Source organism: Phocoena sinus, chromosome 9, assembly GCF_008692025.1.
Source record: "Phocoena sinus isolate mPhoSin1 chromosome 9, mPhoSin1.pri, whole genome shotgun sequence".
Taxonomy (NCBI): Eukaryota; Metazoa; Chordata; class Mammalia; order Artiodactyla; family Phocoenidae; genus Phocoena; species Phocoena sinus.
In genome coordinates, this window is record NC_045771.1 from 43,056,649 (window position 1) to 43,074,628 (window position 17,980).

At 41.9% G+C, this 17,980-nt stretch overlaps 1 protein-coding gene and 1 non-coding gene across 2 annotated transcripts in view; both read right to left on the minus strand.

The window, feature by feature from the left end:
- Positions 1-17,980, minus strand: part of NPSR1 (neuropeptide S receptor 1) — a 138,115-nt gene that overhangs the window by 25,026 nt on the left and 95,109 nt on the right. The window contains 3 exon segments of the mRNA XM_032642574.1: positions 299-373; positions 10,549-10,750; positions 16,830-16,923. Coding sequence (XP_032498465.1) covers positions 299-373; positions 10,549-10,750; positions 16,830-16,923 — 371 coding nt within the window.
- On the minus strand, positions 2,898-3,004 carry LOC116759952. The gene has a single exon (XR_004351612.1). It is a non-coding gene; the product is annotated as a U6 spliceosomal RNA (small nuclear RNA).

The window sequence follows — 17,980 nt, forward strand, 5'->3', positions numbered from 1 at the left end:
GCAAGGCACAGGGATATTAGCTCGGGGCTTTCGGACAGCCTGGAGGGGTGGGAGGAGGAGAGTGGGAGGGAGGGAGACGCAAGAGGGAAGACACATGGGAGCACATGTATATGTATAGCTGATTCACTTTGTTATAAATCAGAAACTAACACACTATTGTAAAGCAATTATACCCCAATAAAGATGTTAAAAAAAAAAAAAAAAAAAAAAAAAAAAACCCAAGCTCACATTTGCTAGAGGAAAACCTGTACAGAAGCAAAATTAGCTAAGAGTTGGGTAATGCAGATGAGAGACTTACCTGAGCAGCTGGAAGTCAGTCTCATGGGCTTTGCTTTTGACCCAAATCGTTCTGATCACAATGGCATAGATGACACTGCGGAAAGGACCAAAGATACTATTAAAATGTCTGGTGGGTCCATACTGTGAAGACCACTCCGAGTTTCCTGAGTGTGAGGTGTGGAGTCAGGGGTTTCTCAACCACGGTCTGCCCACCTCTGTAGAATCACAGTAGATGGCAGCTCCTTCTTTTTTTTAAGCCAGGAGGCTTGGACCTGGTGAAGTTAACTGATTTCTCCAAGATAACTCTGTGGTCAGAGGTATAGCTTAGATAGGAATCAAAACACAGGGTTTGGGGTCGGAAAGATTTAGATTTGTAACCAGCTCTACTACTTGCTGGTTATATGACCTTGATTTTAGACAGGATTTCATGTGCCTCCATGATTCCCACCTCGAGTGTTCACATCACTGTGTCATCCTCTCCCCTTGAGTGTGGCTGGACCTGTGACTTGCTTCTAATCAATGCATTGGGGTGAAAGTGATGGGATGTCTGTGATTACATAATTGTGTAGCACCTGTCTTGCTAGTGTCTCTCTGTATTCCTAGCTTTCAAAAAGCAAGTTGCTGTGAGTCCTACAGCCCCAGGAAATCAATTCCGCCAGGAGCCCAGGGGAGCTTGGAGGAAGATCCTTCCTCAGTTGAGCCTCTGATGACACCCCAGCCTTGGCAGACACCTTGATGGCTGCCTTGCCTAAGCAGAGGACCCAGTTAACTGTCCAGACTCCTGACCCACAGAAACTGTGAGATAATAAGTATATGTTTTAAGTCACCAGGCTCATGATAATATGTTACCCAACAATACATAACTAATACACTGAGCGAAATAGGAGGAATGTTTGTGTCCCTCTCCTCTCCCAATTTACATGTTGAAATCCTAATGCCCAATGTGATGGTATAAGGAGGTGAGGCCTTTGGGAGGTGCTTAGATCATAAGGAGGGTGAAGTCCTCATGAATGGGATTAGTGCCTTTATAAGAGGAGACCCCACAGAACTTTCTTGACCCTTCTGCCATGTGAGGCTACAAGGAGAAGTCTGCAGCCTGGAGGACAGCCCTCACCCAAATGTACTGGCAACCTGATCTCAGACTTCCAGCCTCCAGAACTGTGAGAAATACAGTTGTGTTGTTTAGAAGTCACCTACTCTGTGACATTTTGTTATAGCAGCCCGAACCCACTAAGACACTGGGCCTCAGTTGAGACTGTCAAATCTAGGTAGTAATACAAACCTCTTAAGAGGTTTATAGGGATCAAATGTGACAACATTTAAAGTGCTATGCCCGGGCTTGAAAATTAGCAGAGGCTCAATAAATGCCATTTTCTTTCTTCCCCAATTTTCACATAATATCACACCTACTTTTACATGATATAATCTGTACCTAAAAGGAAAAAAGTGTTAATGACTCAAAAGCATTAGCAAATTTTGTATCCTTTGTTCCCTTTGATAAATATAAACATGCATGCCTTTAATTAGTTATTTGACATTTCTAATTTATTAAGAACCTTGACTAAAAACTTTGAGACAAAGCACTTCATTTTAAAACTGCACCAACTTCCCTCTTGAGAATCACTTGGTTGAAAAAAAATCAGAGTTCTAGTTTGCAGTAGCTGACAAAGCACTAATTGCTTTTAATGATCTTTAGAATATACTTTAATTAATGGCTGTGGTAAAACCCTCCTTGTTGATTTTCCCCCGCTCAGAGAACCCCTCTGAGTGTTCCAGGAAAGCTCGGGGCCTTTTTGGAGCATCCTCACTCCTTCTCATATACCTGCCCAGGGACTTTCCTGGAAATTGTTTGTCTACATTAAAGAAAAAATGAGAAAGAAAACTGCTAATGAGTCTATTCTTTACCCTAAGTTGAATACTTGTTAGAGCAGGGAAACTTTTTCCCAGGTAAATGAAATACAAGGAGAGGTTACAACCACCATCAAGCATTAATTGTGTACTACAATTGCAACCCCAGGGCTTAATTGATCAATAATTCAAATATTTATTGACCATCAACCATATGTACAATGGAAAATTAAGAAAGATTTTATGTGTTAGGGGTTTGGGCTTTAGTCACCCCCACCTTGTCTCCTTAGGATCAGGCAGGCAGGTGGAAAGCCAGTAGCAGCTTTACTGTTAGCCAGGAAAACTAATAAGTAAGATGCCTCTTTAGCTTATTCCCCAAATCCAGCCACTTCTCAGGGTGTAACAGTCATGCGTCAGAGAGCACTCTGAATACATTCATTTCCTTCTTCTTGCTGATTTCTTTCACCTAATTAATCAACAAGTTCTACGGACTGTCCTTCAAAATGTCTCCATCACCTGTACCTTCCTCTCCGTTTCTGCTCTTCACTATCACTTCGGACCCTTATGATCTCTTTTTGTTTAATATTGATATTTTGATGATATTTTTATTGTGGTAAAATAAACATAACATAAAATTTACCATTTAATCCATTTTTAAGTGTATAGTTCGGTGGCATTAAGTACACTGACATTGCTCTGCAGCTATCACCATCATCCATCTCCAGAACTTTCTCATCTTCCGCAACTGAAACTCTGTACCCGTTAAACACAGAAGTGTGCATTACTTCACAAGTTAATGTGTCATCCTTATGCAGGGACCATACCAATCTTCTCTGTATCATTCTAATTTTAGTATACATGCTGACAAAGCAAGCACCCCTTATAATCTCTTGCCTGATTATTTGACATAGTCTTCTAAACACCTCCACTCTGCTAGCATCTTGAATGCCCACACCTCCCGCCATCAGAACTGGAGCTCTGGGACAGAGCATCATTCCCTGGCTTAAAAACCCTCCAGTGCCTCCACTTTCCTATAAGACGGTATCCAGTCTCTCAAGCAGGGCATCCAGAGTCTCCCACAATCTGTCTCTGCTTTCTTCATCTCTATGATTATCATCCTGCCTCCCTCCCTCCCCACTGTCTCTCAACACATTTTTTCCATGTGGGCAACAGGAGAAACCAACTAAACTAACCCCGATTCCATGCTTAGTATGTGGTTGACTTTGGGTGAATGTGAGATCCAAGGTCTTCCATTTCTCTGTGTCTGCTTTCCTTTCTTCCTGAAAATACATTTATTTTTTTTTTAGCCCATTCTCTATATATCACTTTGCTGTGAAACCTTTCTGAGCTGCCTCTGTTCCTCAGTGACAGTTAGCTCCCCCTTCCTTGGGGCTTCCATGCCGGTGTAACACTAGGCACGCTGAATTTTGTCTATGGCAGTTGTATCTTAAAGATCAAGCAGACCTAGAAATAGCCCATTCTCAGAAACAGAGCTGAGGAATAGCACTTCCATTCTTTTGGGTCAACTTCTTCCATGTCTTTTCTTTATCTCCACTCCCTCAGCGGTTGTAGCTTTTCTTCAAGTTTCTTAGAAATCTGAAAACCTAAGGGTCACTAAGATTGAGTAAAATACCTCTTCCCTGCAACTGGCTGGTTTATTTCTTGATTTTATGGAAGACAGTCCAGACACAGACCCGTTTTCCTTCATTACCTTCATGAAGGCAGCTCCTGGCGGTGGGAGAGTGCGGGAGTCTAAGCCAGAGGAAGACCTTTCAAGTGGCATTAAGTACTTAAGAGGATGCCTGAAGCCAGTTCCTGAGTCTTGCTTCTGGATTGTGTATGAGGAGTGTCAGGAAACAGAACAAAAATTCTCTCTGTCCTCAAGACACATGGCGAGCATTCCACTCAGACCAAAAGTGCCCCTTTCACAAACGCTGCAGGACTCAGCACAGGCCTGGGGACTTGAAGGAGGCCCATCACAGTCTTGGAGCCACAGGCTCCGTCTCTGCCTGCATCTTTGCCTCATTTTGGGGCCTGAGGATGATGTCCAGTTGTGCTCTGAAGTTCTCATTAGAGGCCAAGCATAGGGAGGGGGTGTAGGGGGAGCTGATGCTTCACTTAGCACAGTCCTTTTTACTCTTCTCCTAGCAGGGGCTTAAGGATGCTCCCTGACCAAAAACGTCTCTCCCCTTTATTAGTTAATTTCACTAATACTAATGCTATGAAGATAAAATATAGGGAGATACAAGAGTATATAATAGAAGACTTGTTCTGGGGGTCATGGAAGCCTTCCCAGAGGAGATGAAATTTCAGCGAAGATCTGAAGGATAAAATTGATTTTTTAAATGCAAAAGAGGACGGTCATTCAGGCAGAGGGAACAGCATGTGCAAAGTTGCTGAAACAGGAGGGATCGTGTGCATTTGAAGAACTTAGAGAAGGCCAGCATGGCTGAAGCATGGTGAGTAAGGCAGCTTGTGTGCCTTAAGATAAGCATGGAGAGTGAGGCAAGAACCAAATCACACATGGCCTTTAGTGCAGGGTTAGAGGTCTTGGACTTTATCCTGAAACAATGGAAATCCACTGAATGGCTCTAAACAGGAAAGTAAAATGATTGATTAACATGTTTTTTAAAAGATCAGACATTGTTCAGCGTGTATAATTTGTTTCTATACATGTGTATATGCTGGTATATGAATTGAACAGTCCTGGAAGGGTATATAGCAGGGGTCCCCAACCGCCGGGCCGCGGACCGGTAGTGGTGCATGGCCTGTTAGGAGCCAGGCCACACAGTAGGAGGTGAGCGGCAGGTGAGGGAGTGAAGCTTCATCTGCCGCTCCCCATCACTCGCAATTCCGCCCAAACCAGCCCCTCCCTCCCCATTCCCCCATCCCACCCCCCCACCGCCCCGTGGAAAAATTGCCTTCCACAAAACTGGTGCCTGGTGTTAAAAAGGTTGGGAACCGCTGGTATATAAGAAATTCTTAACAGTGCTACTTCTGAGGAGGGGGACAGGGCAGAAGTGGAAGGAAGATTTTTATTTTTCATTTCATACTCTTTTGTTGCTTCGAATGGGGAAATCTTTCCAAAAGCTCTTCAGAGAGCTCACATTTCATTGGCTAGAATTGGATGACATGGCCATTCCTGAACCATTCACATGCCGAGGGGAGGGGTTGCCATGAGTGGCTTAGAGTGGAATGGATATGGGAAATTCAAACACAAGCATCTACCATAACCTGGCAGGCTAGTGATAATGGCTTTTTCAAAAGACCTAACTCTCGTCTCCCCTCAGGTAAAAATATATAGGATGTCACTTCCTTGACTGATGCGATGGGTCATCCGACCTTGACCTTGGACTTCATGTCATGGACAGTGCTGGCTAGGATCTTGGGCCCTTTTACCCACCATGGCCTTGTAGTCCATAGAACTGTACTGACCTCAGCTTGGGGCTTTCCCACAGTCTGTTCCCCTTTCCCCAAGCAAAATAAGATGGATTCTTTTTTCGTGTAACATAAATCAGTGCTCCATGACAAGCGTGCTTTCTTCCTCTTATTCCTTTGCAATTGTCGGCTCTGCATCTTTTAAGCCTCTGCCTTTGTCTCACAGAGTAAAAATGATAGGAGAATGAGAAATCAATTAGGTAGCAAGAAAATAACCATAGCTAAAGTAAAGCAGTCACACCAGGGCTAAAAACCTTTCCCAGCAGCAGTTAGACAGTTGTGTCAAGTAAGTTTTGAAACAACAGGAGTTGTGTTGACCCAGAAAGACAGTGTATTGCCTTTACTGTCAGTCACTGTGGTTTCAAGTCTTGGCAGCCTGATTTAATTAATGACAGAATCTTTATCCATACACAGCTCTCATGACAGTTTGCCACTGACAATACCACTCCTTCCTTCCTCTCTTTCCCTCCCTCTCTGCCTTTCTTCCTTCCTTCTTTCCTTTCACATATATTTATGGAGTATCTACCATATGCCAGAAACTGATCTAGGCACTAAATAACCAGAAATTTACATACTAGGGGTGTGTGTGTCTGTGTGTGTGTGAGAGAGAGAGAGAGAGAGAGAGAGAGAGAGAGAGAGAGAGATGGAGTGACATGACACTTCTGTCTGATTGATGAAGTTCATCAGTCAGGTCTGCATTGTTTATTTAATCAAACATTTATGAAGTGTCTGTCATGTGCTGGGTTTGGAGTCTAGAGATTAAGAGACAAGAGTCCATGTACTCAAGAAATGTAGCCACACTAGCAGGCAGTGACTCTCCCATGAAGCCTTAATGGCAACATGGACAAGCTGAGGCGGGATGCGGCCTAGGATTGGCAGGGGCAGCTCTGTGTGGGGTTTGGTATTTGAAATGAGACAGAAAGAATGTGAATCATTTTGCCAGAAGCAAGGCAGGGTGAGTCTGGAGGAGTGCTCACGCATAAGGAATGATGTGCACAAAAGCCCAGGGGTGAGAGGAGTGTGGGGTGTCCCGGAAACAAGAGGTGGCTTGTTCTGGCTGCAGTAGTGGGTGCAAGGAGAGTGTGTGAGCAGCTTCTCCAGGAATAGCCACGGAATCTGAAAAGGACCAGCGATCTGTCTTAGCAGATATTAAATGTATATAAAGCTACAGTAATGAAAACAATGTGGTGTTGGGGCAGAAAAACCACTAATTTAGTTATTTGTGTGTTTTCTCCTTTTCTTAATTATGTCAATCACTACAAACTGGAAACAAAATGAAACCATATTCAAAGTGAAGAAACAAACGACAAACTCGGGAAATTTTTGCAATATATTAAAAAAGAAAAAGGTTATTGCATAAAGAATTCTCTAAAGATAGAGAATAGAGAAAATAAAAACAGAATAAAGTGAAGGGAATAGAAAGCTCAGAAACAATAAGAGCGTTTATAATATAAATATGCATATGATAAAATTACCATTTCATACCGTAGAGAAAACATAAATCATTCAGTAAGTGATATTGGAACAAATGACCCAGCATTAAAAAAACAAAAACAAAAACAAATTAAACTTAGATCTCTAATTCATATTACATAAAAATCAAATTAAACATCAAAATCGAATAAAAAGTATTTTAAGGTGATATTTTTAACATGCTCTCAACACTGAAATTATTTTCAAATAATTAAAATTATAAATCATTAAAAAGTTAAAGTATAGATAAGTTTGTGAAAGGGACAATTTCCTAAGAAAGAAAAGAAATGAAAAAATGTAAAGAAAATTGTGTGTCAATGTGAATACACTAAAATATAAAATGCTTATATATTACAGAAAAGCCATATACACTTCATTCATATTTTCACATGCATTTATATAAAGTTTTGCAAAGTGCTTTCCTATGATTCTTTTTTTAAATCGAGTCATTTGACTTTCTAATTTAGGTATTCATGATTTCTCTCCTTAATTATGTCAGTCTTATTAACTGAAAGCAAAATAAAATCACATTCAAAATGAAAAGGCAAACTAGGGACAAACTAGGGAAATATCCTAATCGTATAAAAACAGGAAAAGTTTTTATGTAAAAAATATCTCTAAAGACAGAGAATAGAGAAAATAAAATAAAATGGAGAAAAACGGGTAAAAGAATACGAATAGGTAATTTACTTAAAAAACAAAAATAATAACGAACATATAAAATGTGTTCAACCTCATCGGTGATGAACGAAATGTGAATTAAAACAATAGTATATATGTATTTTTGCCTATCAATTTGGTAAGAATATACATATATATATCTGTATATAAATGTATCACGCATGAGGGACAATAAAGCATGAGGCATGGTTAATAAAGAGCATGAACACCTTATCTGTGTTGTTTCTTTTGTCTACTCAGTCTTGGAATTAAGAATTTAACCTTATCTGAAAGAGTCACTAGCAACAGAATCAAGCTCAGGGTATCAAAATGTGATTAAGAAAAACAACAACAAAAAAAAAGAGTTGAGCTTTAGCTCTGAGAGAGGTGAAATTATAGCAACTTATCCCTCAACTAGCTGGCAAACAAATTCTTCACAAAACTCCATCTGGGCCTGGTCTTGGTTCAAGAAGTGGGGAGTTGCTATGCTGCATCCCCCAGAGAGAAGCTTTCTCTCCCGCAGAAGCCTGACCATGGAAGAGGAAGAGGGAAGATGATGACTGAGTAGGTAGGAAATGCTTCAGGGAAGCTCAAGGACAGACAGAGCAAGGTCACTCTGAATTTTCATGGTTCTACCCCAGCTGGAAGCAAGGAGCAGGGTTTACTGAGGCCTTTGTTTTGTCTGACAAGGGCTGAGTGATTTTGAAATCATCCCCTTTAATCATTAAATTAGACTTTGCATTTTCCAAAGACACTACAAAAATGCACAAGTTGGGCCATAGGCAAATTGGAGGAGAAGAAGAGGCAGCTCGAATTAATGGGGGAAATTTCAGACAGTGAAAGCCCCGCATGAGGGATCTGGCCAGACAGCACGTTGGGAGCCTGTGGTTCACGGCTGCATCCGCCCTGCTGAGCAGGGGTTTTGACTGATTTCAGGAGCTGATGGGAAATTAATCAGGAGAGAAGCTGGGACATTTGCTGCCACTGAAATCGATGTGTCAGTTGCCTGTGACGTCATGAGTCACTTCTTTCCAAATACTTTCTTACCGCTGCAACTGGCCTCTTTCCTCTTCCATGGGCTTCTTTTAATGTGGCTGTTACTTACCTTTGATTCATTGTCTAAATAACCTTCATCTTCCCTTCAGGCTTCCCCCCAGATTCAGCTTGGTGGAGAGGAGAGCAGTAAGTTGAAATACAATATAGGTGTTAACTTGTAGATTCAGCAGAGATGACTGGACAATATCCAATCTCAGTACGGCTGAGGGGCTAACAGTGGGAATCACTCTGCTCCTGTCCAGCTCAACCTCTGCTGCTGATGGAGAGCGAGTCATTTTGCTTCTTTTAGCCCTAAGTCTACTCGTAAAAAGTTTAGGGGCTGGACTATGTGGTGGATAACATTTTTCCAGCTTTAGTATCTTAAGGGACTAAAGATGAACAAAGAGTAAGAACAAGAGACTCCTATAATGTCAGAAAACACTTGAAGAATATGCCATCAATTAATCTAAGAAATGCATATTGAAACAATGAGATACTTTTTCAAACCTCTGTGGTCAGCAAAGACTTAATAAAGAAATGACACCACCTTCCTCTGGGTCAGGGGAGGAAAAATGAGAGCTCTTGTTTGCTGTCGGCAGGAATACACATTTTTTAATAGGGCGGTTTATGCATATGCATCAAAAGTCTTAAAATGAGCATCATCTGTGATCTGGCAATTCCATTAGAATGAGTTCTGAGGAAATAGTCAGAGACTCATGAAAATTTTAAGTACAAAGATTTTTATCACAGCATTATTTATACTATTGAAACCCAAAGGCTGATCTTCCTTTGCCCAGGATGAATTACGTGACACTCGATGGCCGGCTTGGGGACACTCAGAAGGTGCAGGATGAGCAAGACCCATGTACATACTCAACATGCCAGGTATCTCCCTGCAATTCCTGATCCCATCCACCAGTGCAGAGCCACTCTTTCAGAGATGATCCTGCCATGTGACCAAGGGAGACCCTGCCTTGCCCAGGTGGTTGTGGTCTTCTTTGTTGAAAGACCATCTTTGGCCCACCATTGGCTGCAGGACAAAGGGAACATACTATGGCTTGGTTACTAAGGCCCTTCACAATTGAGTCTCACCCCATCCAGAAAGAGCTTATTGCCAACTTCTTTTCCATCGGCACTGCCTGCCTGTCCTTTCCTGTCACCATATGCACTCTGACCCCCTGTTACCAGGGAAACTGCTTTCTCTCCACCGTCCCCTTCTCCTATCTGAAGCCTTCCTTCCTTCAAAGGATGCTTCCAAGAAGTGTTCCCTGCCATTATTTGACCTCATCGCCTACATTGTCTAGCATATTTTTGTGTGTATTGCATTTTTTTGCTCAATTTTGTTTCAAGTTTGTCTGTCTTTTCGATTATAAGATCTCTGAAACTGGTACTATGTCTTATATTTGAAAGGTTGCATGATATAGGAGAAAGAACAGGATATGGAATCAGACAAACCTGGGGTTAAATCCTACGTAACGTTGGGTAAGTTACTTAACCTCTCTGAGTTCGAGTTTTATCTTTTATAAGATGGGGATAATAGTTATTTCACAGAGTTGTAGTGTGGTTGATGAGATCAATGTTAACCACCTGGTACAATGCCTGCCCCACAGCACATACTCAGAAAATGTTAGTTCCCTCCTCTTTGTCCCACTTTGGAGGAGTTGAGCTTAGTACATAGCATCTTTAGATAAAACCTTGTCACCTAGCCCATTCCCCAAAGGACACTAGGAGCAATGAGTGACCTGTAAGGGAGGAGAGCAGCAGTTGGTGAACCGGGAAAGCCCCTGTATGGGTCTGGCCTGCTGGCCTCTTAACCTGATGATTGTCAGGGGGATGAAGTACACCAGGAAGGCCACGATGGTTATGTATGGGGTCTGGTAGGAGTCGTCGGGTCACAGGGCCCAGCACTGCACTTCACCATTGGAGAGTTTCCTTTTCCCAAATATGATAAGGGTGGGAATGGAGAACAGGAAAGAGAGGCTCCAGGCAATCACGCTGAGGACCTTGGCCTGCTTTTCTACTCAGAAAAAAGAGAGGGATGCTTGGGCATCTGGAAACATCCTTTGGGAGCACACTTGGCATCTAGTGTGGAAAAATATCATGGTGGAAGAGGGATTCTGGAACTCTCAGAGCCTCAGTTTCCTCATGCATAAAAGGGGGATAATAGGACCAGCATCTAAGGCTGATGCAGGGATTAAAAAGAGTATGCTTACACAGAAACTAGAACACTGCCTGGTATAAGGTCAGTGTTCCCCAGTTTCTCCTCTTTTGCTTCCCCGATTTACCTGCTTGATTGAGATGTTGATGCACCCATTTCTAAAGTACTGTGGAGCTCAGTTTGTACCACATACATTTGATAGGTTGCTGTGCGAATGCTTGTCTCTTGTACCTTGCCCATCCTCAAAGGCAGGGATGGGACTTTGGTCTGTCTGTCATCCTTCTCTTGTACCTAGCACTGTGAAGCACTGTGACAGTGTTTGAAAGCTGTTTGCCAAATGTTAAGTAGCCTTCTTTTATTTGAAGGAATAAGGGAGGAATTGTAAGGCAGAGAAAGAACACTGGACTTGGTTCTGGAGAGCAGGGTTCATTCAAACCTAGCCCCGAAGTCTGGTAGATATGACCCTACACACTAGATTTGGGCTCTTTCAGATGTGATATTTTGACCTTGGGCAAATCACTCAAGTCTCAGCCTGAGTTCTTCTCTAAAGTGGGATTAAAAAAAAATACACACTCTGCTCACCTAATCAAGTCATGATGGGGCTAGAGAGAGACAATTAATATACATGAGAGTGCTTTTTGAAAAGAGTTGTTTTGATGTGATGCTTTCTGTTAAGCTGTTGTTGAAGGTCTTCATCTTCATCCCCATTGTAGCTGTGCTGTCTGTGCTGACTGGCCCTGGCAGCCCTTCTTCATCCAGGGACAGGAGACCTCCCTCCACCTTCCAACTTTCAAATTGGAAAGCAGGTGCATGTTTCTGGGTGGGGAGGGAAATGTAGAGTCTGGTGGTATCGTAGAGAGGTGTGTAGGGTGTGGTCAAGGAGCTATAAGAAGTGAGAACAATTCTAGAATAAACTAGCGACTCTAGTAGAATCTTGAATCCCAAATACTTGGGAGAATAATATCTGGGCTTCTGTTCTTGCTGAATTGTCACTCTGAAAAGAGTTATTAGAAAGATTTAGAAAACAGATATTACTGGCACACTGAACAAGCAGGAACCTTGGGGTGGAATTATAATACAGTCTTTTTAGGTCTTTCTGTCGTCCCCGTACATGGATCCAGTGATCCAGTGAAGTGGGAGCTCTTATGCTCCTGTTTGAAAACTCAGCCCCTTGATGTCAGTGATAATTAGGTAGTTAAAAAGCCCCTGCAGTCACCTTACGTGGTAAGCAGTGCTTCAATGTAGTAATGAACTTAAAAATTAATAAGTAGATGGGCTTCCCTGGTGGCGTGGTGGTTGAGAGTCCACCTGCCGATGCAGCGGGCGCGGGTTCGTGCCCCGGTCCGGGAAGATCCTACATGCTGCGGAGTGGCTGGGCCCGTGAGCCATGGCCGCTGTGTCTGAGTGTCCAGAGCCTGTGCTCTGCAACGGGAGAGGCCACAACGGTAAGAGGCCCATGTACCGCAAAAAATAAATAAATAAAATAAAATAAATAAAAAACACGGACAAAATAAAATTTTTCCATGGTTAGACTAAACTCCAGTTTTTCAAAGTATTAAGTATTTAAATTGTTTCCAATTATTTTGTATTATAAATAATTCATATGCATCTCTTTGCACTGCTCTGGTTATTTCCTTAGGATGAACTCTTAGAAACTGAAGATTGGGGCAAATATAGCTAAGTTTCCCCCAAAGTGTCTACAATTTATGGCTCCCACTGGAAGTGTACAGAAGTGTCCTTTTCCTTATAGTTGCCCAACACTGAGGATTCTTCCTCTTACTCTAGTTATCTTGTTGGTAAGATTTCCTATCCAAATATTTAATCTTGCAGTTCTTCAATTAGCAGAAACAATAAGGGAAATAAAAATAGTTTTTACTAAATAAAAAATTTTAAATTATTTATAAATAGTAAACATTGTAAACATACTTAAAAAGCAAAATGAGGGCTTCCCTGGTGGCGCAGTGGTTGAGAGTCCGCCTGCCGATGCAGGGGACACGGGTTTGTGCCCCAGTCCGGGAATATCCCACATGCCGCGGAGCGGCTAGGCCCGTGAAGCCATGGCCGCTGGTCCTGCGCGTCCGGAGCCTGTGCTCGCAACAGGAGAGGCCACAACAGTGAGAGGCCCGCGTACCACAAAAAAAAAAAAAAAAAAAAACAAAATGACAAATAGGAAATATTTATATATGACAAGCAAAGGGCTAATATCCTTCTTATAAAGAACTCTGGCAAAGAAATAAGATCACACCAATTGAAAATGTGGGCAAAGGACATGAAAAAATTTTGAGAAATTTTTAAGAAGCAAAGCGACAAGTAAATGAACGATATATACAAATGATCTTTTTGACTACTAAAGAACTGCAAGACTTCTTTCCTAGAAAGATATTTTCCTCACCAAAATGATGAACGTTTTACCCATACCCATACCCTCTTATGTTTAAAATTTTTGCTTTTTCAATCCAATTGGAATTTACTTTGTAATTAACTGTAACATGTAGTGATCTATTTTTTTTTAATGGCTAGACAGCTATTCTAACACGATACACTGGCAAATTCATTCTTTTCTAACTCATTTGGTATTCTATATGCTTTAGATAGGTTCTAGTATCATATTGTTATAATTATCAAAGTTTTATATTATATTTTCATACCTGGCACTATATATCTCTCTTCATTATGGGTTGATGTTTTTCTAATTATTCTCACAGTTACTTTTACTAAAGAGCTTTAAAACTGACAACTCCTCTGGAGTTGCTGGCTAAGGAAATAACCACTTTAGTAAAAAGCAATAAAACATCAGTGAAAATGTGCCCCCCCCCCCATTTCTGCTCTCCTTCCCTTGGTTTTGTTACCATTGCCATGTGCTTGCTCAGCCACAGGAGAGTTCCTCCTGGCTTCCACTGGCTCCATTTTCTGTGCTGCTCTGTGGGGAATCGCTTTCTCCCGCCTTCTCTCAGCTCCGTCACATAAACCCCCAACCTTGCCCCTCAACGTGCTGGAGCAGCAAGATGACTCTAGCCCAGGGTTCCCTGGACCTTCTTACACCCTGTTCCACCAACTACCACATCCTATAACCGTGCAGGCCTTTTCAACTTCCTGCAAGGCCATGCAGCTTTCCTAGGGGGCTTGGCATCCTTGTTAATATTTAATCTGCTCCCTGTGTGCTGGGAATTCCTTGAAGTTTCTGGTCTTTGGATGGTGTCTTTCCTTGGCTCCCATCCCAGCTGCAGGTCTCTTCCTATTTGTAGGCTTCTTCCATGACTTCAGTTGGGATTGGGCAGAGGAAGGGAAAACGGCTAATTTCTGTTTCCAAGCTTGCATCTTTCCCTGAAGCTATTAGAGATGATTATTTTCCAAGTGCCCTAACTGAAGCGTCTATTAATTTCATAGTGAGGAAGTAAATTGCTTTACATCTTTTAAAGAACACGATAATATTCATTCCTGCCTTTCCTGTAATTTAGGACATGATTTATAATATTGCACAGTATCTCCCAGAACCACTCATATTTCCCATAAGCTAAACAGCTGATTAATTTTTATCTAATGAATACAGTGGTGAGACATGTAACTGACCATGTTTCCCTCTTGACTGTGGATCCCAAAGCCTCGACCTCCAGCAAGTGTCCTGGGACACCCCTCACATGTTTTCTTATACTTAAGTTCACTTTACTCCTATTTCTTTCGCCTTGAAATACCCTGGTGTGGGTGTCTTTTTGTACACCGGATGCAATCCTTCCCAGAGCCTGCAGGACGTAAATAAGTGGTTGGCTGAGTAAGAGTATCACACTTTTGCATACATATATCATAAAATGTCTCTCCCATTTACCCTCGTGCCCTCCCCTGCAATGCTTCTCTGCCGGAGAAGATGCTAGAGCATGACACTGTCTGGAAAGCTTGGTGCTAATTGCACACCTTCCTACACTCACACCTACAGAAAGCCTGAGAAACAGGTATAAATTCGATCTTAAAATTACTTTCAATTGCACACAACACACTGATATGTTTCTGGTATAAAAATTCCCTAAAGGCATGTAAGTCCCTGTGTTCTCTATGGAGAGTCCAGCTCCCATCCCCAGACGTGAGGACTAGTTGGTGTACATTTTTGCAGGCAGTTGTTTATTATTCTGAGACCTCACTTTTTCTTGCATTCTCTCACACTCTTCTCTCTCTGTCTGTACACAATATCTAGCATTGTTTTGAGTTTTTCTTTACAATAATGTTATCATACAGTATGCATACTGCATGTATGTTTTTTTTATTACTCAATATATGATGTAGATATTTTCATGTCAATGCACATTATTCTCCATGGCTCTACCACCTCCTCACTGAGAGACAGTAATCAAGGACACCTAAACTGAACCCAGACCATCTGGGTTCAAATCCTGCCTCTGCACCTACTAGCTGTGTGACCTTGGGCAAACTACTTTAACTCTTTGAATTGTAATTGCCCAGATTAAGATGCAAATAATAATAGAATTGACATCACAGAGCTGTTGTGAGGATTAAAGTATTTAACATATGTAAAGAACTTAGAATCATGAATAGCACATAGTATGCAATCAATGAACCTAATCTACTGAAACTTCTACAAAGGGTGCTAGCCTTTCCTCCATTGAGGGACACCAAGGTCAGCATTGAATTCCTGCTATTCTAAGCATGCTGCAACATACAACACATGCGTGTGCATGCACACATATGAGTATTTGTCCAGAGAAGATACCAAGAAGTCGAATTTCTATGTCAAAAGGCTGCACATTTTATATTTGATTAGATATTATTAAGTTGCCATTCAAAGTATCTGTGTCAGTACTGCCTGATGTATTTAATCTGATGACATTAATTCTACTTATTTTAAAGTTCTGCTTGCTCTATTAATTTTGCTTCCTTAGCTGTAAATTCTGCAGAATGGTATTTTAAACGTATTATCTATTTTCCACAGTTTGGCTTTTGTCACATTTTCTGTGATATTTGATTGCACCTCATTTTTGTAGGCAAGATTTCCTATTAGGTTCTTCATTTTACCGTTTTCACACCGTGCTTGGGAAAGTGTAGTATGTTGGCTTCTTATTTGCTTTTGGAGGTCAAAGAGGTAAGTGGGCTCTGCCTGTGGGCGGAGGAATGGACAATTAGTCCTGTGACTAGGTACCCATCATCCCTCCAAGCTGCTTCCCAGGGCCCCACTCTGTTTCTCCAAATCCAATATCTCCACTACTTGGAAGCAGAGACCTCCATCCCTCCTGCACGCCTGGAAAGGGGAAGAGCAGTGGGAAGGGAGTTGTGCTGTGATTAAATGTCCTCATTGTACTCCAGGAATCATCCTGCCAGTTTCCTTGAGTCTTTCTTGCTCTGGAAATTTACACGATCTATTTAGGAAGACTTCTGCCATATTGCTGCATCATCATCTGTGTGTATTGTGGGTTGTGTGGTTTCAGCCTTCCCTCTGACCCATCTGCTTCCTTCTTTCAGGGATTCTTTGCTATCTCTGGATCAAAGAGGGTTTTCCTTGTTTCTATTATAATTATAAATTAAGACATCTTTCCAATTATTTCCATGGTTTTAGGGTAAGGAGAGCAAGGTGCTTGTTTCTGGAAAGTAAGCAAGTAGAAGTGGGAGTGTTCATTAGTTTGGATAGGTATGCGTGTTGACACTGCTCTTAAAAAAAAAACAAACAAACCTGGCAGCGGCAGCGTCAAGGTAAATGGTCACAAAGTAGGCCCAGCAAAGCACCTTTCCTAGTGTCTCTTGGCCATCCATAGAAGCCATCAACATTTTCCCAGGCACCCAAACTTTCTTTTCTACATCTTTTTGGACAATTAGACTCATGAAGTTGGGGAGGAAGTGGAAGAGGAGAAGAAAGGGGGAGGAAAAGACCATTACTAAGAGGCTAATATTAGTGAAAACCCTCACCCAAGGATCGTATTTGTTTGAGCCAGCTCACCTCCTTGCAGGAACTTCATGGGGTAGACGATGGCATGGTACCTGTCTATGCTGAGGGACACCAGGACATAGGTAGAGGCATAGAGCAGCACAACCTGAAGACAGAAATGAGAGGTGAGTGGCCTCACAGAGGTGAGGAAATGCACATCATGGAAAGAAGAGCATTTTGTGCTATTTAGAAACCTTGGCACTGAACCAAGGGATGGATGACGTTTGGAGTACGGACAGGAATGACTGACTCCCATGTCAGGAAGATTGCTGTTCGTGGTGCTGGGATTTGCACTGCTGGCTGTGACAAGTGAGAGTGCTTCCAGCTCTCGCTTGTTCACGCATTCACTTGGCTTTTCGGAGACGCTGCATTTCTCCAAGGATCAGCCCCTCTTGACATTTGCATGGTACATGTGTTTGTAATTGACTTTTAAAGCTAAACTAATTTTCTCTGCCACAATTGACATTCCAGAATAATTAGAAACAAACATTCATTTGCCTTTTATCAATGTGAGTTGTTGAGAGATGATAGAAGGGATCTGGCTTCAGGGAGGCATGTGCTGTTTTGAATCATTTATCACCATCTGTGCTGACACTCTCAGAGCTCCCCTTCCTCATCCACTTCTGCAGCAGAGCTGTTCACTAGGGTCAGCCCTTGGGTCCCCTCTTCTTCCTTCCCACCCTCTCTTTTATTAAGCTTACCCATGCCCTTTAGTGATATTTGCATACTTTGCAGAGAAGGAAATTGCGATATAAGAAGTTAATCTCTCTTCTATGAAGAGCATAGTCAAAAGGTAATTAAATGAAATACCCCTGAAAGGATGATCAGGGTGGGAATTTTTCAAATAACTTTGAGCCTCATTTCTACCAGGAGTCTAGCCATATCACTGCTTTGTAATCTTTGGGTCAAATTCAGAGTGGTAGAAAAGTAACTCGAAGAGTGAAATCTAAGGGTGAGTGTCTGAATTTCTTCTAAGATGAAATAGAAATAACATGACTTTGGTAGTAACCTTTGTCTGAATTTGTATCTTTTTGTTCATTCCCTGGCTCAGACAAACAACGATCAACTACATCGTTGTTCCTTATTATTTTTATCTCTGTAACACTACCACAAATGCATCCCAGCATCAGTGTTGTAGAAGGTGCCATAGGGAGGGTGTTCTG